General features: G+C 39.9%; 1 protein-coding gene across 1 annotated transcript in view; it reads right to left on the bottom strand.

Annotated features, from left to right (window-relative positions):
* Positions 1-18006, bottom strand: part of LOC111138887 (glucosidase alpha, neutral C) — a 71347-nt gene that overhangs the window by 3817 nt on the left and 49524 nt on the right. The window contains exons 17-23 of the mRNA XM_022490839.1: positions 16924-17025; positions 15013-15256; positions 13546-13610; positions 12061-12137; positions 6652-6726; positions 3881-3994; positions 2539-2651 (exon numbers count right to left, since the gene is read on the bottom strand). Coding sequence (XP_022346547.1) covers positions 2539-2651; positions 3881-3994; positions 6652-6726; positions 12061-12137; positions 13546-13610; positions 15013-15256; positions 16924-17025 — 790 coding nt within the window. The remainder of the gene's footprint in view (positions 1-2538; positions 2652-3880; positions 3995-6651; positions 6727-12060; positions 12138-13545; positions 13611-15012; positions 15257-16923; positions 17026-18006) is intronic.

Raw genomic sequence — 18006 nt, 5'->3', positions numbered from 1 at the left:
TATAAAGCAGGTATTAGTAGATCTGAAGGTTGAAATAGATGGCAATACAGTAATAGCAGGGGACTTCAATACCTCCACTTTCAACAATGGATAGATCATCCAGACAGAAAATCAGTAAGGAAAACGTGAACTTAAATGGCATGTTAGATCAGATAAATTTAACAGATATATATAGAACATTCCATTCAACAGCAGGAAAATTCATATTGCTTTCAAGAACACATGGAACATTCTCCAGTATAGATCATATGTTAGACTAAAAACAAGTCTTAACAAATTTAAAAAGACTGAAATTATATCAAGCGTCTTTTATGACCATAATGGTAGGAGCGTAGATACCAATTATAAGAAGAAAACTGGAAAATTCACATATATATGGAGACTAAACAACATGCCCCTAAATAACCAGTGGGCCAAACAAAAAATCAAAAGGAAAATAAGATATCTTAGACAAATTAAAATGGAAACACAATATATAAAAACTTACGGGATGCAGCAAAAGCAATTCTAAGAGGAGAGTTTATAGCAATAAATGCCTACATTAAGAAAAAAAACTTAAATAATCTACCCTTATATCTCAAGGAGCTACAAAACGAAGGACAAACTAAGGCCAGAGTTACTAGGAGGAAGGAAATAACAAAGATCAGAGTGAAAATAAATGGAATGGAGGCTGAAAAGATCCATAGGAATGATCAATGAAACTAAGAACTAGTTTAAAAAAAAAAATAAAATAGACAAATATTTAGCTAGACTCACCAACAAAAAAAGAAAGAGGACTCAAAATCAGAAACAATATCATTGTATGTACTATACTGGAATTTAAATTAAAAAATCAGAAATGAAAGAGATGTTACATTTGATACCTCAGAAATCCTAAGGATCATAGGAAACTACTATGAACAATTACACACCAATAAACTGGATAAACCAGAAGAAGTGGATAAATTCCTAGAACATACAACCTGCCAATACTAGAATCAGGAAGGAACAGAAAATCTGAACAGACCAATTACTAGTAAGGATACTGAATCCGTAAACAAAAAACTGCCAACAAAGGAAAGTCCAGGACCAGATGGCTTCACTGTTGAATTCTATCAAACATTTTAATGAATATCAATCCTTTTCAAATTCTTCCAAAAAATGGAACACTTCCAAATTGATTTTATGAGGGCAGCATTATCTTGATACTAAAACTAACAAGGACAGTACAAGAAAAGAAAATTATAGGCCAATATTCTTGATGAACACAGATGTAGAATTCCTTAACAGAGGACCACACACCATGATCAAGTATTATTTATTTCTGGGATACAGAGATGCTTCAACATAGGCAAATCAATAAATGTGATATATTACATTAACAAAAAGGATAAAAATAATATGATTATTTCCGTAGGTATAGGAAAAGCACTTGACAAAATTCAACATCCTTTCATGATAAAAATTCTCAAAAAATTGGGTACCTCAGGGTGCCTGGATGGCTCAGTGGGTTAAGTGTCCAACTCTTGATTTCATCTCAGGGCATGATCTCAGGGTCATGAGATCCAGCCCAACATCCGGCTCCATGCTGAGTGTGGAGCCCACTTAAGATTCTCTCTCTCCCTTTCCCTCTGCCCCTTCCCACTCCCATGCTCGTGCTTTCTCCCCCTTAAAAAAAAAAAAAAAAAAAAAAAGAAAAGAAAAGAAAAAAGAAAGCAAAATAAAGAATGTACCTCAACTTAATAAAAGCTGTCTATAACAAGCCCACAACTATCATCTCAATGAGGAAAACTGAATCAAGATCAGAAACAGGAAAAGGATGCCTACTTCTATTTTTGTTTAACATTGTACTGGACATCTTAGCAAGAGCAATTAGGTAAGAAAAAGAAATAAAAGATATCTAAGTTGGAGAGGAAGAAATAAAATTGTATTTGCAAATGGAAATAGGGAGAAGCTGGTAAAAGGATACAAACTTTCTGTTATAAGATGAATAAGGTCTGAGTATCTAATGTATAAGATGGGGACCACAGTTGACAGTACTATATTGTATAACTGAAATTTGCCAACAGAGCAGAAAAAAAAAAGTATGAGAGGTGATGGATGAGTTACTTAACTTGATGGTGGGATTCCTTTTTTTTTTTTTTTTTTTTTTAGTTTTTTTTTTTTTTAAATTCATTTGACAGACAGAGATCACAAGTAGGCAGAGAGACAGGCAGAGAGAGAGGAGGAAGCAGGCTCCCTGCTGAGCAGAGAGCCTGATGCGGGGCTCGATCCCAGGACCCTGGGATCATGACCTGAGCCGAAGGCAGAGGCTTTAACCCACTGAGCCACCCAGGGGCCCCCGGTGGGATTCCTTTTATAGCATATACATATAGTGAATCACCGTGTTGTACACTTTAAATATATTACAACTTTACTTGTTAATTATTTAGTGAAGCTGAAGAAAAGTACTCCACAAATGGCTTTCATCATTAATTTCTTTAAATAGTATCTTAAGATATTAGCTGTTTTTGAGGATCACATATTTAAGAAACCACATGGCTTTTTAGCTGCCATTACCTGTTGATCAAAATTCCTGACAAGAATGAAAACTTCCTGTGCAAGAATTGCTTCTGGTGGAGGTACCGGAACGAATGGCCATCGTCGAGATAGAATTCACCCATGGCAGAATCCTGGAGAGTGAATCATAGAGAACGTGTTTATATAATACTTTACTAGGTTAAAGAATGTCATCCACTAAAGGGACTAAAAAATTTGTGAAAAATTTTATTAAAAAAATTAATATTCAAGCTGTATAATGTAGTCATATAAATATGTACATTCAATACCCATTAGTGAAATAATATGCATAAGGAAGTCATGTAAGAGGAGCTCAAAGAGTTAGATCTTGTTGAAAAAAATTTAAACTACAAAATATGGTCAGTGGCATAGGTGGCTTCTTTGAAAATACTACCCTAGAATGTGATGACAGGTCAAGAAAAGTTCCCAGAATGAAACTAAAGTTTAAAAGATTTAGTATATAATGGATGAGATCAGCTATTTTCATCTTTATCCTCCATTTAGAGGATAGCATCTAGTTCCTACTTCCTTTCAGAGGACCCCTTTGGCAAGTCAAACAAAGACACAGCACTCCATATGGCTGTTTATTATTTATTGACAATGCTTGATGATATGCTATGGATCTCTTGTATTTATTATGTGGTCTGAGGCTTATAATTTGGCCCAAAAAGAATGTCTAAGTGAAACAGATGGAAAAGCAAGTTTAATTATTCTATATTTGCATAAGAGTATGAATTTATGTTCAGTCCTGTAGAAGAGTAAGAGTTTGTGTTGGTACTGTAAGTGAGCAAATGGATAGGATGGGAGTCTGCTATAGGTTTCATTTGGCTCAAAACATCTTCTAAAAGGACATACAAATTCTGGATCCTTCTGAGCTTTACCCCAGAAGATTTTAGTTGTTTCAGCCAGCTGATGAGAACAGAAGTCATTGTGTGGGGTTGTTGTTCCTGAAATGCTGCAAAGATAACTGCCATCCTTTTATAGGAGACTGACTTTTAGGGCTAATCCATGTGGCAGGCTGACTAGGCCCAATGGGCATTTGGTCCAGTGGTAATCAAGGCCAAGCTGCAGGGCATCAAGGGTCACAGTGCCCCAGAGGAAATTTCTATCATTTCTAATTCTCGGAGTTCTCTTAAGAACAATTCCAAGGAAAGGCAGACAAGCTGGACAATGATTCAGAAATGATTCAAAACTTTGATTTCTAGAAAAACATCAGGAGCACCTGTTCCATCACTGGGGCTTATTATTTTTATATAGTGTCCCATACTCAAAAGACCACTACTCCTATAAATTGATAAAGTAATAACGAATGAGATGTGTAAAGGTAACATTTTCCAAATACCTTAGTGCTTAGAGCCACCCGGAGTCCATATGGGGAATCGGTCATGTAGCCTGTGGATTTTCCTACAGTCGTCTTTATTGGTACTATACTTCCACCTCGCTGAAATACTGGTATCTATAACAGAACAATACTCTCAGGGAAGGATTATTCATAGAAAGCGATTTCAATGTAGAATCTAAAAATATTTCATTGCATGAGACTCCCATTCTTTGCAAGTATACACTCAGAGGCAAAAGAAATCTGTGAGCATACAGATGGAAAATATGGAAGTGATAGCATTAAAAGGAAAAGAGTTCAAAGATTAAAAATTGTCCATTTTTGGGACGCCTGGGTGGCTCAGTTGGTTAAGCAGCTGCCTTCGGCCCAGGTCATGATCCCAGCGTCCTGGGATCGAGTCCCACATCGGGCTCCTTGCTCATCAGGGAGCCTGCTTCTCCCTCTGCCTCTGCTTGCCATTCTGTCTGCCTGTGCTTGCTCTCTCTCCCTCTCTCTCTCTGACAAATAATTAAATAAAATCTTTAAAAAAAAATTGTCCATTTTTTAATTATCAGGGAAACTTCTCACCCTTCATCAATTTGTTATCTATTCTGCCTATCCTATCAGTAGTTCCTATTTGGTATTTTACATTTTCTTTCCTTTTTTTTTTTTTGAAAGATTTTATTTATTTATTTGACAGACAGAGATCACAAGTAGGCAGAGCAGCAGGCAGAGAGAGGAGGAAACAAGCTCCCTGCTGAGCAGAGCCCAATGCAGGGCTCGATCCCAGGACCCTGGGATCATGACCTGAGCTGAAGGCAGAGGCTTTAACCCACTGAGCCACCCAGGCACCCCTGGTATTTTTAATTTTCTTGTCAACACAATACACATGTTTATTTCTAGGGCCCTGTTAAGGAGTGAGTTTTTATGCCTGTTTAAGTAGGCCCACATATATGTACATGTGCATATAAAATATTATAATTTCTTGGTTTCAGAGAGATGACTCTGTCCTTACTACAGTCTATACCCTTCGTGCTCCCTGCTTCCCTGAATCACCAGGATGATGGACTCAATTCTGAGAGTAAATTTGTGAAACTTCTGTTGTAGAAGCCACCAAAGACACATGAAGTAACTCTAAGCACAGTGTTATAGGTATGGCCCATACCTATGGTTCTTCTGGAATGGCATTCCAGCAAGGAAAGCCCAGTAAATTTCCTGGGTCCCCATACTGTCCTCTGCAAGGAAGCTCTTTGAATCATATGGGGGCTTGTACTTCGTTCTGAGTAAAGTACAAGAGGGAAAAAAGTACAAGAGTATAAATGAAGGTGGGAGTGAAGGTGGAGTAGTTAAGATGTCCACCCTCTGTTTGACTTATAGTTGGCAGCAAGAAATAACGCACATTTATCTCCCCCTCATTAACCAATCACTTCTTTTCTTTTTTTCCCAAAGACTGAGGTAGTAAGTTAGCTAAGTATGGGCTGTGAAGTGGGAGTGGCGGACCTGGGGTCTTATCTGCCACAATCTAACCACAACCCTGAACAAGTAATTGAACTTCTCAGAACGCAGTTTCTTCACCAGTAAGCACAAGGGATTGAAGTAGATGAATGTTAAGGTCTTTTTTAGTTCTGAAATTGACATCTGAAATTGTTTTATTATGGAGATCATACTACTGATAACAGCTTTAAAAAATAATGTCAATATATCTTTATTAATTTGAACACTACTTAGGGCCTGCGGCATTGGTTGCGATTTAGTGGCAAGAGCAGACTTCCCTTCACAGGTTCAGTCCGGATGGGTCCCCTTGACTCTACCATCGTTAACTGACAGCCTTCCCTTGGGCGTAAAGGGCCAGCTAGGGTTACAACTGAAAACTCAGGTTTTGTGACTTGGTCCTACAGGAGGACATTCTCTATGGTGTGTGCGGTGACCACCATTTTTACTCTGCTTTTAGTGTTATTATTTTTCTTAGACATACAAATAGAAATATATGGAGAAGAGTTGTTTGTCCTTGATGTTTCATACTGTGAAATCAGGCTCTATGCTGATACTTTTTTCTCGTGTTTCCATGGCTTTATTGGTATAATTTGCATGCTACAACTCATCTATTTAAGGTGTACAATTAAATGTTTTTTGAGTATATTGAGAGTCATGCACCTCTCATTGATTGTGATGTTACCACAATCAATTTTAAATCATTTTCATCATCCCCAAAAGAAACCTTGTACCCATTAGCAGTAATTTGCCATTGCTCCCAAACTCTCTCCCTGCCTCAGCCCTATGCAACCCCTCATCTATTTTTTTTTTTTTTACCCCTCATCTATTTTATGTCTATGTGGTGTTATCCAGAACACTAATGTCCCTGGTTCCTTCTATGTAGGCACATGTTACGGACTAAATGTCTGTGTCCCCCCCAAATTCCTATGTCGAAGCCCCAACCATCAATGTGACTGTATTTGGAGATAGGGCCTTTAAAGAGATAATTAAGGTTAAATAAGGTCAGAGAGTGGGGCCTTAATCTGATAGGATTAATGTCTATAAGAAGAGACATAAGAGAACTCACTCTCTCCCTCTGCCATATGAAGACACAGCAAGAAGGTGGCTGCCTATATGTCTGGAAGAGAGTCCTCACTAGGAGCTGAATTGTTGGCACCTTAATCTGGGAAATCTAGCCTCCAGAACTGTGAGAAAACAAACTTCTGTTGGTTAAGCCACCGCATCTGTGGTAGTTTATTATGGCAGCCCAAGGAGACTGATACTGCACAACAGGTAAAAATAACAGCCTGAAAATTACTTACGGTGTCTAAGGCTACCTGGACCTTCACAGTACGTGCTCCTTCCCAATGAGCAAATGTTTTAGAGTCATACCAGACCTGGAAAGGAAGAGATCCTAATGAAAAAGAGTATAAGAGCAACTCTGCTCACAATTTCATTATTCAGCAAAGCATTCATTTTATCTGGATTTTGAATAAGTGGAAGGCTAAAATAAGTACAGTTAAAAAAAAAAAAATCTTGAGTAGGGGCACCTGGGTGGCTCAGTGGGTTAAAGCCTCTGTCTTCGGCTCAGGACATGATCCCAGGGTCCTGGGATCGAGCCCCACATCGGGCTCTCTGCTCAGCAGGGAGCCTGCTTCTTCCTCTCTCTCTCTCTCTCTGCCTGTCTCTCTGCCTACTTGTGATCTCTGTCTGTCAAATAAATAAAATCTTAAAAAAAAAAAATCTTGAGTAGAAGTTAGGAAGGACAAATATTTTTAAGAAGATCCCAAAGGAATAACCTAGTACTGTGATGGATTAAGTTCACTAAAAGGCCATTCATTTGTCCATCTGTCCATCCAGAAGTTATTTGTCCAACAACCTACCACATGCCCAGCACTGCTAGGTATGCATGAGTGAACAGAAAGACAGACTTCCTGCCCTCATGGATTTTATTATAGCCTGGTTGTCTCATAAACTTAATGCATTTAGAGTAAAAAAGATGATGGAAGAAAGAAAAAGCAGTAACAAAGAAGAAGAGCACACTGTGAGCAAATAAATTATAAACGAGGCAGGAGAAAAGGAAAGTGTCAGAGAAGGAAACAGATCCAGGAGAAAGACAAATGGAAACTTGGATCAGTACCATAGTTATTTTTTTTTTTTTTAAAGATTTTATTTATTTATTTGTCAGAGAGAGAGGGAGAGAGAGCAAGCACAGGCAGACAGAATGGCAGGCAGAGGCAGAGGGAGAAGCAGGCTCCCTATTGAGCAAGGAGCTCGATGTGGGACTCAATCCCAGGACGCTGGGATCATGACCCGAGCCGAAGGCAGCTGCTTAACCAACTGAGCCACCCAGGCGTCCCTACCATAGTTATTTTTTAGCACAGTTCAATTAATGGAGGAAGTTCAAATTCTTATCTGGGATCCTAATCAAGGCGGTTTAGTTGCTGAAGTACCCAAAAGGTCCTATAAAGTAATTTGATAGGATAAATCCTTAAGACACTACCAACAGCAGTAGCATGGAAACAAAAACCTCTTTTTCTCTCTTTTAGCCCAGTATGATTTCTGGCAGCAACAGTCTATTTCACAAGGTCACCTCCTGGGATTACCATATCCTTTCTAGAGCTCCTGTCCTGCAGTGAAGGTGAGACGGCTGTGGCCTATCTCCAGCCCCAGTGACTCTCAGTTCAACAGGATCCACCCCACCTTGTCTCCATGTATTATCCTTGGCTAGATCCAATTTGCTAATGTTTTGTCAAGGATTTCTGTGTCTGTGTTTATGGGGGATATTGTCTTACCTTTTTTTTCTTATAATGTCTTTCATTTGACAAATTCTAGTAGCTTTAGATAGAGTAGTGAGAGTGAAAGGTAAAACAAACAAACTGAATTAAGTAAGATTTTGAGATTACCCGTCTACCATTTCCAGAACTAACTAGAATAATTAGAATAAGAGGTATATGTATAGGGTGTGTCCTCTGGTGCTATATACAAAGGTCCCCAGCCTTGGAAGGGTAAAACTGGCATAAAGTCCTATATAGATCAGACCTAGTGCTCAGTCACCAAGCTCCTCAGCAAGTATGTACAGAAGGCCTACTGCCTGTCAGGTACCTGTCTAGATGCTGGGGATAGAGAGTGAATGTAATAGAGGAAAATCACCTAAGAAGCCCTTAAGAAGCTAATATTCTAATGGGGGAGAAAGGTCATCAGCAAAACATATCAGTAAATACCATGAATGTTAAAGATGTCAGGTTCTGTGGGAAAAATGAAGGATGAAGTGGGGCTGGACAGTGGGAGTGGTCTGTAATCTTAACTAGGTAGTCACGGAAGGCCTCACTGAGAAAAATCTATTTGAGCAAAGACTTCAAGTAGAGGGAATGGGCCATCTAGAAAAATGGGGAAGAGTGACAATGAGGGACTGTAGGTAGCCCCCTTGCACAGTGTGATGTGGTACTAGCTAACTGGTGAAGTAAAAATATGGCAAGAAATAGCTTGGCTCATCTCCCTAGGGTTTTGAAGATATGAGAGAAACAATCACAGAACACTTTGGGAAACAGTGTTGAACGAATACATTATACAGTCATTGCAGTGTACTTGCAAAGATGATAGGTCACTAATAAAAAGTTTTTGTTAATTAAATTAATTTAAAAATTCATTTGTGGCTATGTCAGAAGGAGAGCTAGCTCTTCTTAATGGGAGCCTACTGCTTTGTTAAAATTGACTTGAGAAATTCTCAGTGAACTGCTAGGCAGGACAATTTATTTAGAAGTTGTTATATTTAACCTTTTTCTCAGATTTTTACTTGGTGGGGGAAACTTTATCTTATTCTTAGATGAGGGGGAACCCTCATCTAAGAACTACACATTACTGGAGAAACCAAGAGGGAAGAACATAATTGATGAACATTCTGGAGAAAAGCCTGGGTATCCTCCTATCAGTAAAGACAAGTGTACTGGGCTGAATGGTGGTCCCTCCAAAAGTTATACACACTTCCTAATACTGGGAAGGAGTGAATATAACTTTCTATGGTAGCAAATTTGATTAAATTAAGGATCTCAAGATTAGAAGGTTATCTGGGATTATGCAGGTGGGCCCTGAATGTCATAAGTGTCCTCATGAGAGAAACAGAAGAGGAGACACAGACATACAGACGAGAAGGCGTGTGAAGACAGAGGCACAGACTGGAGTGATGTGATGTGGCTCTGTGATGTGGCTACAGAGTCAGGAACCACAAGGACCTCGGGCAGCTGCCAGAAGCTAGGAGAGAGGCATGGAAGAGATTCTCCTTCTGGACCTCCAGAAGGAACTTACCCTACTGACACCTTGATTTTGGGCTTCAAGCCTCCAGAACAGGGAGAGGATACATTTGTATCCTATTTATACATTTGTATCCTATTTCAAGCCACCAGATTTGTGGTAATTGAGGCCTTAAGAAACTAGCACAGGCAAAAGTGTAAAGCTGGATGGACAGAGAACACTTGGGTTGATGTATCGCATATTGCTTCGCCAGTACCTGACAGTACTAAGCAGCGAGCATGGCCTGGCTCAGCCACCTCATCACCTGCCTAGACAGTCCAAGCGTATCTTTTTTTTTAAAAATTTAAACTCTAGTTAGTTAGCATACACTCCAATATTGGTTTCAGGAGTAGAATTTAGTGATTTATCACTTACAAACAACACCCAGGGGTCATCACAAGTGCCCTCCTTAATGCCCATCAGCTATCTGGCCCATCCCCCACCCACATCCCTCCATCAACCCTCAGTTTGTTCTATATAGTTAAGTCTCTCATGGTTTGCTTCCCTCCCCCCGCCTCCCTTTTTTCCATCCCATATGTTCTGTTTTTTTTTTTTTTTTTTAAAGATTTTATTTATTTATTTGACAGAGATCACAAGTAGGCAGGGGGGCGGGGTGGGTGGGAAGCAGGCTCCCTGCCAAGCAGAGAGCCCTATGCGGGGCTCAATCCCAGGATCCTGAGATCATGACCTGAGCCAAAGGCAGAGGCTTTAACCCACTGAGCCACCCAGGCGCCCCATGTTCTTCTGTTTTCTTTCTTTTTTTTTTTTTTTTTAAGATTTTATTTGTTTATTTGACAGACAAAGATCACAAGTAGGCTGAGAGGCAGGCAGAGAGAGAGGAGGAAGCAGGCTCCCCGATGAGCAGAGAGCCCGATGTGGGGCTCGATCCCAGGACCCTAGGATCATGACCTGAGCCTAAGGCAGAGGCTTTAACCCACTGAGCCACCCAGGCTCCCCCTTCTGTTTTATTTCTTAAATTCCACATATAAGTGAAATCATATGCTATTTGTGTTTCTCTGACTTATTTTGCCTAGCATAATGCACTCTAGCTCCATTCACATCACTGCAAATGGCAAGATTTCATTCTTTTTGATGGCTGAGTAATATTCCATTGTATATATATACCACATCTTCTTTATCCATTCATCAGTTGTGGGACATCTGGGCTCTTTCCATAGTTTGGCTATTGTGGACATTGCTGCTGTGAACATCAGGGAGCATGTGCTACTTCAAATCACTATGTTTGTTTCCTTTGTATAAATACCCAGTACTGCAATTGCTGGGTCATAGGGTAGTTCTATTTTTAACTTTTTGAAGAGCCTCCAAACTGTTTTCCATAGTCAGTCCAGGGACATAGGGGTCTCAAATCAGTTTGGTAACCTCGATGGTAACCTTCTCCCCCTGCCTGCAGAAGCCTGTGGTGATGCTCAAGGACTCTCTCCAGGGTCTGTCTCCTCCTTGCTCTCCATTCCATATCCTCTTTCCCTGGTCTGGTGCCCCAAGTTTTGGCCCTGCCTCTTCTCCTGGCCCCTCTGCATATATCCTTGGTCTGTCTCTGGAGGTTGTTGCAGTTATTCTCCATGGCCCTCTGCTCTGTAGCCCACGGGCTAATCCCACCTTTTCCCCGGGCTCTGCCTAGGTTCAGTGCTGTGGGCTCTAGCAGAGCAGGATGATATTTTATACTGCTATAATAATCAATGACAATAACAAACAAAAGGGCTGGAAGGCTCGCGGAGCCTAAAGGGAAGTTGCCACTGTTAATTTTTACCCACTTTGGTGAGTGTCCAGAGACCAGATTTTGGTACCAAAAACTTAGGATTTATTTATTTACTTATTTATTTTTTAAAAGATTTTACTTATTTATTTGACACACAGAGAGAGAGATCACAAGTAGGCAGAGCAGCAGGCAGAGAGAAGGGGTGGGGAGCAGGCTCCCTGCTGAGCAGAGAGCCCGATTCCGGGCTTGATCCCAGGACCCTGAGACCATGACCTGAGCCGAAGGCAGCGGCTTAACCCACTGAGCCACCCAGGTGCCCCCAAACTTAGGATTTAGACAGAGCCAGAACCAAAGAACAAAGTCTCTTTTTACTTATGCTTCCCCCCCCAAAGACTGACACCTCTTACAGACTAAAGATTTCTTCCTACTCAAAGCCTCGGTGTGTTTATAAGGAGTCACTTATACAAGCCCAAGTGTGAAGGTAAAGAACCATGCTGACTCTCCTTGGGGTTCTTACCTATTCATCTTTCTCCCTGCTCTTCCATTAAGTTTCTTGACCTCCGAGGTCATGACCTACAAGAATCTTCAGTAGCTATAGGCATTTGGGCTGTCTTTACAACTGCATGATGCAGAGATCTATTTCCTAACAGGGGCTAATTCATTAGAATGAAGGGAGGAGACAGGAGACATGCAAGATATGTGGCTGTTTGTTATTTATTCTTACCTCATTTGATCCTGGCAGAAACACATCAACTGTGCTGGCTTTTGGTTCTGTGACTGGATGAACCAATAAAGCACTTCCTGAAAAAAAAGAGAAGAAATGAAGTTGAATATCATTCTAAGAGGTCTGAAAACATCCTTCTCCTTTCAGTGCTTTTGTGGTGTTAGAGACCACTCAACTATGAACTTGGTGAAAGTAGAGACCTTGGTTAGTTGAACCAATAATTCATCAGAGAGATGCATTGTAAGATAGAGGACTGGTGCTCAAAACGGTGACTGTATTATTACTTATCATTTATCCACTTAGGGTATATCAGGATAATAGGGAGGGATCCTGACACAGTCTATCAGTCTCATTTGCACATAGCTGCTAGTGTGCCAGGAGTCTGAAAGAGCCGTCACATTACTCCAGGTGCATCACTGTCTGCTGTAAGTGATTTTGCAAATGGTGAGCCTACAGCTGTTATCCAGAACCATGATTAGCACAGAGTAGAGTATATCCATGGGCAGTTATCATTAGGAAGGCTGTAATTCTCTTAAAGGCAATCTAGGTTATTAATTTTGTTTTGACTATGGCACCACATGTATGTAAATTTCATCCATTTATGAATTCACTCTTTAATTGTACAAATATTTACTGAGTTCCAGGTGAGTGCTAGGTATTATGCTAGGCTCTGGAGATACAGTGGCAAATAAGACAATGTCCCTGTCCTCATGGAGTTTGCAGTCAGTAAAGACAGATATTATAATTTATTTAAAGTTAGGACAAATACCAAAAAGGCAAAAACACAAAATGGAATGAAAGTTATCTAATAAGAGGGACTGAGTTTGACTAGTTAGGTGTAATTAGCTATTAGAAGCAATTCTGGTCAGGGAATTTTTCTCGAAGGGAGCAGCTATTTAAACTGAGACCCAAGAAAGAAGGGAGAGGTAGCACTAGGCTTTTTACATTTTGATTTCCGCTTTTTAGAAACAGAATGCATCTTTTGGGCAACTCTCTGTTCAGCTTGGTTTTTGAGTCCTATTCCCAAGATGATAAACTTCCATATCCTGGATTTGGTGGTCAATCCTTGTTTAAAAAGAGGCCATCACCACCACCACCACCAATTACTGTATTTTACCTATGAAGTAAGCTCTCAATCTTTACTGTGACCATCTGGTCTACTGTTTTCTACTTCCATTCCTTATAGGGGTATCATTAGGCTCAGGAGTGGACCCAGAACAAGAATCTCAAATTGCGTCCACAAATAGAATGGATTTATATGAAGTTAACAACATGAGAAGTGAGAAGAGATCTATCATTCCACAGAAGAGAGTTATCATTCCACTAATATACTAAAAATCTTAATGACAGAATTTCTTTTACTTTTATTTTTTAGTTTTCTTGAGACTAGGGATTTATTTTTCTTTAGTGCTCTTATACTAGGAAATGTAACAAAAACATAATTACAGCATTTATCATAACAATAATTAATCAAGAAATGCTCACCCAGCATGTATCCATCTTCTACCCCAAAAGTGTCTAATTCCTCTGGGAACTCTATCCACAGAGGTCTGCGGTAAGAGAAAAAAAATTCTTATTTCAACATCATTAGATGTTTTATTGCGGTTAAATCACTTATAATTTCAATTTTATAATTACTCAAAGGAAATTGGAAAAACCAAATAGCCAAGACTCTTCATGATTTAAGATTTTATGAGCAACTGGTAGGATTACTATATATTTTCTAATGTGAAAAAGCTATTTACTTGCTGAAATGCTCCAATGAAAGATTGAGAATTCTGGTACCTATAATTTTTCCTTCTGATTGTTGAGTACTAAGTACTACTCTGAAGGCAGAATTAAGAGTTCTGTACAAATCAAATGCTTAACACATTCAGCATGGAACAAATTGTTTGTAAAACCATAGTTTATAATGATACAAAATCTGTGCCATGTTTTCATGCTGCCACAGCCTTTCATGCATCCTTAATCATTATCTATTTAAAAGAAAAGAATTGGTATTACTTGTTTTCAAGCAGGCAGTGGTTTTGGAGGGTTGAGAAACTTGTGTGTTTTTGGTTTTTTTTTTTTAATTATTGTTTTATACAACTATCTAGGAGGCATCTGGGCTTAAATGATAATAAAATCTTCAATATCTGTGCATCTGGATATCAACCTAATGGTTCTTTTATTTTTTTTCAACCTCATGAGTAAAGGGTATTCTTTAGTAAGAGAAACTTACTTTTAGTTTATTCACCAGCCTTTGTAATAATGTATCCCTTTCCTACTGAATAGTAGTAAGGAAGCAGTAGTCTCAATCTGGTTAATGTCTAGAATCACGAGGGAAATGTCTAACAAATCTAGATCCTGAGACCTACCCAAGGAGATTCCTAGTAGATCTGGAGGTGTGGCCCTGGAATCTATAGTTTTAAAGAGCTCCCCTGGTGATTCTCATCTGAGCCAGGTTTAGGATCAGCTGATCTGGAAGCCTCATTGTATTATGTGTGTCTCTGCATCATTCTCTAACCTAGAAAATTGCTTTTTCACATCCTGCCTCTAAAATAGGATCAGAATATAATTTACACACTGGGAAAAATGTTCACCTCAAACTTGGAATGGTTTAACCCTAAGGTAAGATAGAGCCTAGACTGGCAGAATAAATTATTCTTCATGAGAGGATTCTTGTGGATTAAACAGCAAATTCAGTTACGGTCACTTCTTTTTCTTTGAAAAATCGGTCTCCTCTCAAATATTAACACTTGAATCACAAAGTAGCAGGGGATGTGGTTTTTCTTAGACCTTAACTCTTTGGCCCTGCTTGCTCACAGTTGGTGCTCAGTAATCTGAAGGGTACTTGATGAAACACATGGCTTTTCTCTTGAAATCACGGTGTAATTACTCCATTCCCCAATGGCCAGGGGGTTTTCTGGTGTTGCAGGCTGCTGGAGCCCGCAACCGGTGAAGCCTGTTTACCTCATGACTGGCTGGGCTGTCACGTGTGCGCAGTAGAACAGAGAATACCAATAGGGCAGGAGGGTGTAGCGCTGCCGGATGGCTTCCCGGATGAGCCGGGTGTATTCCTCCCCAAAGAGCCAGGGTTCCCGCCGCTTGGTGTTCATGGTGGCGTGGCCACGGAAGAAAGGCTGGTAGGCTCCAGCCTGGTACCATCGCACTAGCAGCTCTGCCTCCGGATTCCCAATGAAGCCGCCTACGTCAGCTGATTAGACAGTGGGAGAGAGGCTGAGTGAGGCAGAGAGGCCCAGTGAGGCAACCAGGCTTCTAACAAACGTTGCACCCAGGTAAGATAAGGGCTTGAAGACTGCCAGGACAAATGTGCTGTATGTGCACTTATAAAATCCCAGAACAACACTGTGGCCTGAAATTAGGGGGCACATATTTAAAAACTTTGCCTGTTTGGGGGATCTGACCATATTCTCTTTGAATCCTCTCTTATCAAAAGGTCTGAGGTTTGGGGAGCCTGGGTGGCTCAGTTCCTTAAACATCTGCCTTCCAGGGTCCTGGGATCAAGCCCCTCACTGAGCTCCACAGTGGGCTACCTGCTCAGAGGGGAGCCTGCTTGTCTCTCTCCCACTGCCCTTACTCCCTGCTTGTGCTCTGTCTCTCAAATAAATAAATACAATCTTAAAAAAAAAAAGTCAGAGGTTTTACTACAAGATCAACATTTCTGTATGTTCCCAAGCCTAGAAATTGCAAAATGTTGACATGATTCATTACGTCTGTGTTTAGTAGTGTGGTGGGGGTTTTGGCAATTGATTTTTTTTTTAAGATATTATTTACTTGACAGAGAGTGAGCACAAGCAGGGCGAGTGGTAGGGAGAGGGAGAGAGAGAGAAGTGGGCTCCTTGCTGAGCAGAGAGCCGGAGGTGGGGCTCATTCCCAGGATCCTAGCCCAAGGCAGACACTTAACCAACTGAGCCATCCAGGCACCCCTTGATTTCCTTTTGAAAGCAGTAGCTCAAGCAAGATAAAAATTGTAGAACTAAAGAAAAACAATCAGAATTAGAAATTTTAGGTATAATTTCATGTTTAGTCCTTAAGCAGGATACATATTCCTTGTATGTGGACCAATGCCATAAGAAAAACATCTATCAAAAAGTGATGTTAGGGGTGCCTGGATGGCTCAGTTGTTGGGCGGCTGCTTTCGGCTTGGGTTGTGATATTGGGGTCCCCCATAGGACCCATATGGGGCTGCCTCCTTGGCAGGAAGCTTGCTTCTCCCTCTCCCACTCCCCCTGCTTGTGTCCCCTCTCTCGTTGTGTCTGTCAAATAAATAAAAAAAAAATCTTAAAAAAAGTGATGTTAACTTCTATTCCAACAGAAAACAAGGAGCAGCGGGAACTATTCATATGCTGAGCACCCTCCATATTGAGATTTCTCATCTGCAGAGAATTACTAGGATTTAGGGAAGGCAGTCCATCAGGGAATCGTATTTTAACTAAATTTATCTTTCCCAAGAGCTTATCTTTTTTTTAAGTTAAAATATGTCATAAAATTTTAAACCTGCTGAGTAAAAAGCATTTCTGTAAGGCTGATTTCTGATTTGCTAAATTCTTTGTACTCTCCATTTTTCTCACTTTGAAGAAGAAAAGGTATGTTTCAGGAAAAGAAATTCAGTTCTCAAGAGCATCTAAGAAGGAATCAGAAAAAGAGGGAAAGAAGCACTCAGGCTCTCTGATGACTTTATTTCATGTCCTCATTTCAGACAAGACAAACTGGAAGCATCCTTTCACTTTCCTCATTTTCTTGTTCCCACAGTTATCCCTGCTGGAAACTGCTAATGAGAAGGCACTTATGACCAGCCTTGACGGAAAACACCCTTGCTTTTTATTTTCTCTCACTTCAAGCCTGCAGATATCATCTTACCTCCGCAAAAAGAGATCCCAGTAATGCTGAGGGTGAGTAACATAGGGATAGAAATTTTCAGGTAGCTCCATTCTGCTGTGTTGTCACCTGTCCACACAGCACCTTGGATCACCGGTAACAAGGTATTAAAAAAAAAAAATCACAAATCAGCCCATGCAGTCAATTTCATAGATTCCTTATTTGAAATAGACAAGTTAATATAAGGGAAAACATTTCTTTCTGACCTTAAAATATATAAATTCTGGTTTCTGCAATGAAAATATATTAATCTTCTAATGTGAAGAAGTTCTTAAAATCTTTTCACATTTTGTGAAAAATGTTCTGAAATGGCACTTATTTTTTTGAAGTATAACTCCAGCCTGATTTTAGGAGAAACATTTAAAAAATCAACTTTACTGGGAGCGCCTGAGTGGCTCAGTGGGTTAAGCCTCTGTCTTCGGCTCAGGTCATGATCTCAGGGTCTTGGGATCAAGCCCCGCACTGAGCTCTTTGCTCAGCAGGGAGCCTGTTTCCCTTCCTCTCTCTCTGCCAGCCTCTCTGCCTACTTGTGATTTCTGTCAAATAAAGAAATAAAATCTTTTTAAAAAAAAATCAACCTTACTAAAATATAATTTACATATAATAAATGTACCTATTTTAAGTGAAGAGTTTGATGAGTTTTGAAACCTGTAACTGTCACCACAATCAGGGTACAGAACCATTTCTTTAATTGTAAAAGATTACATGGGCTTCTTCGTAGTGAATAATCCTCCACTTTACCCAACTGTTGATCTAAGTTCTTGAAGTCTTTTCCAGAATTTCATATAAACGGTAACATAAAACATACTATTTTGTGTTCTAGTTTTTTTCACTCAGCATGATGGTGTAGCTTATTTCTTTTTATTTGATTAATAGTATTCCATATATGGATCTACCACAAGTTGTTTATCCAGTCACCTACTGAGGGACATCTGAATTCTTCCCAAGTTTTGGCTATTATGAAGAAGCTGCTATAAACATTTGTGTCTTTGCATGATGTACGTTTTTGATTTCTCTTGGGTAACTAGTTGGGAGGGGAATTGGTGGGTCTATGTTCAGTGTATG

This window comes from Enhydra lutris, unplaced genomic scaffold (assembly GCF_002288905.1).
Source record: "Enhydra lutris kenyoni isolate GAN:26980312 unplaced genomic scaffold, ASM228890v2 scaffoldscaffold4, whole genome shotgun sequence".
Lineage (NCBI taxonomy): Eukaryota > Metazoa > Chordata > Mammalia > Carnivora > Mustelidae > Enhydra > Enhydra lutris.
This window is presented reverse-complemented; position numbering and strand designations above follow the sequence as displayed.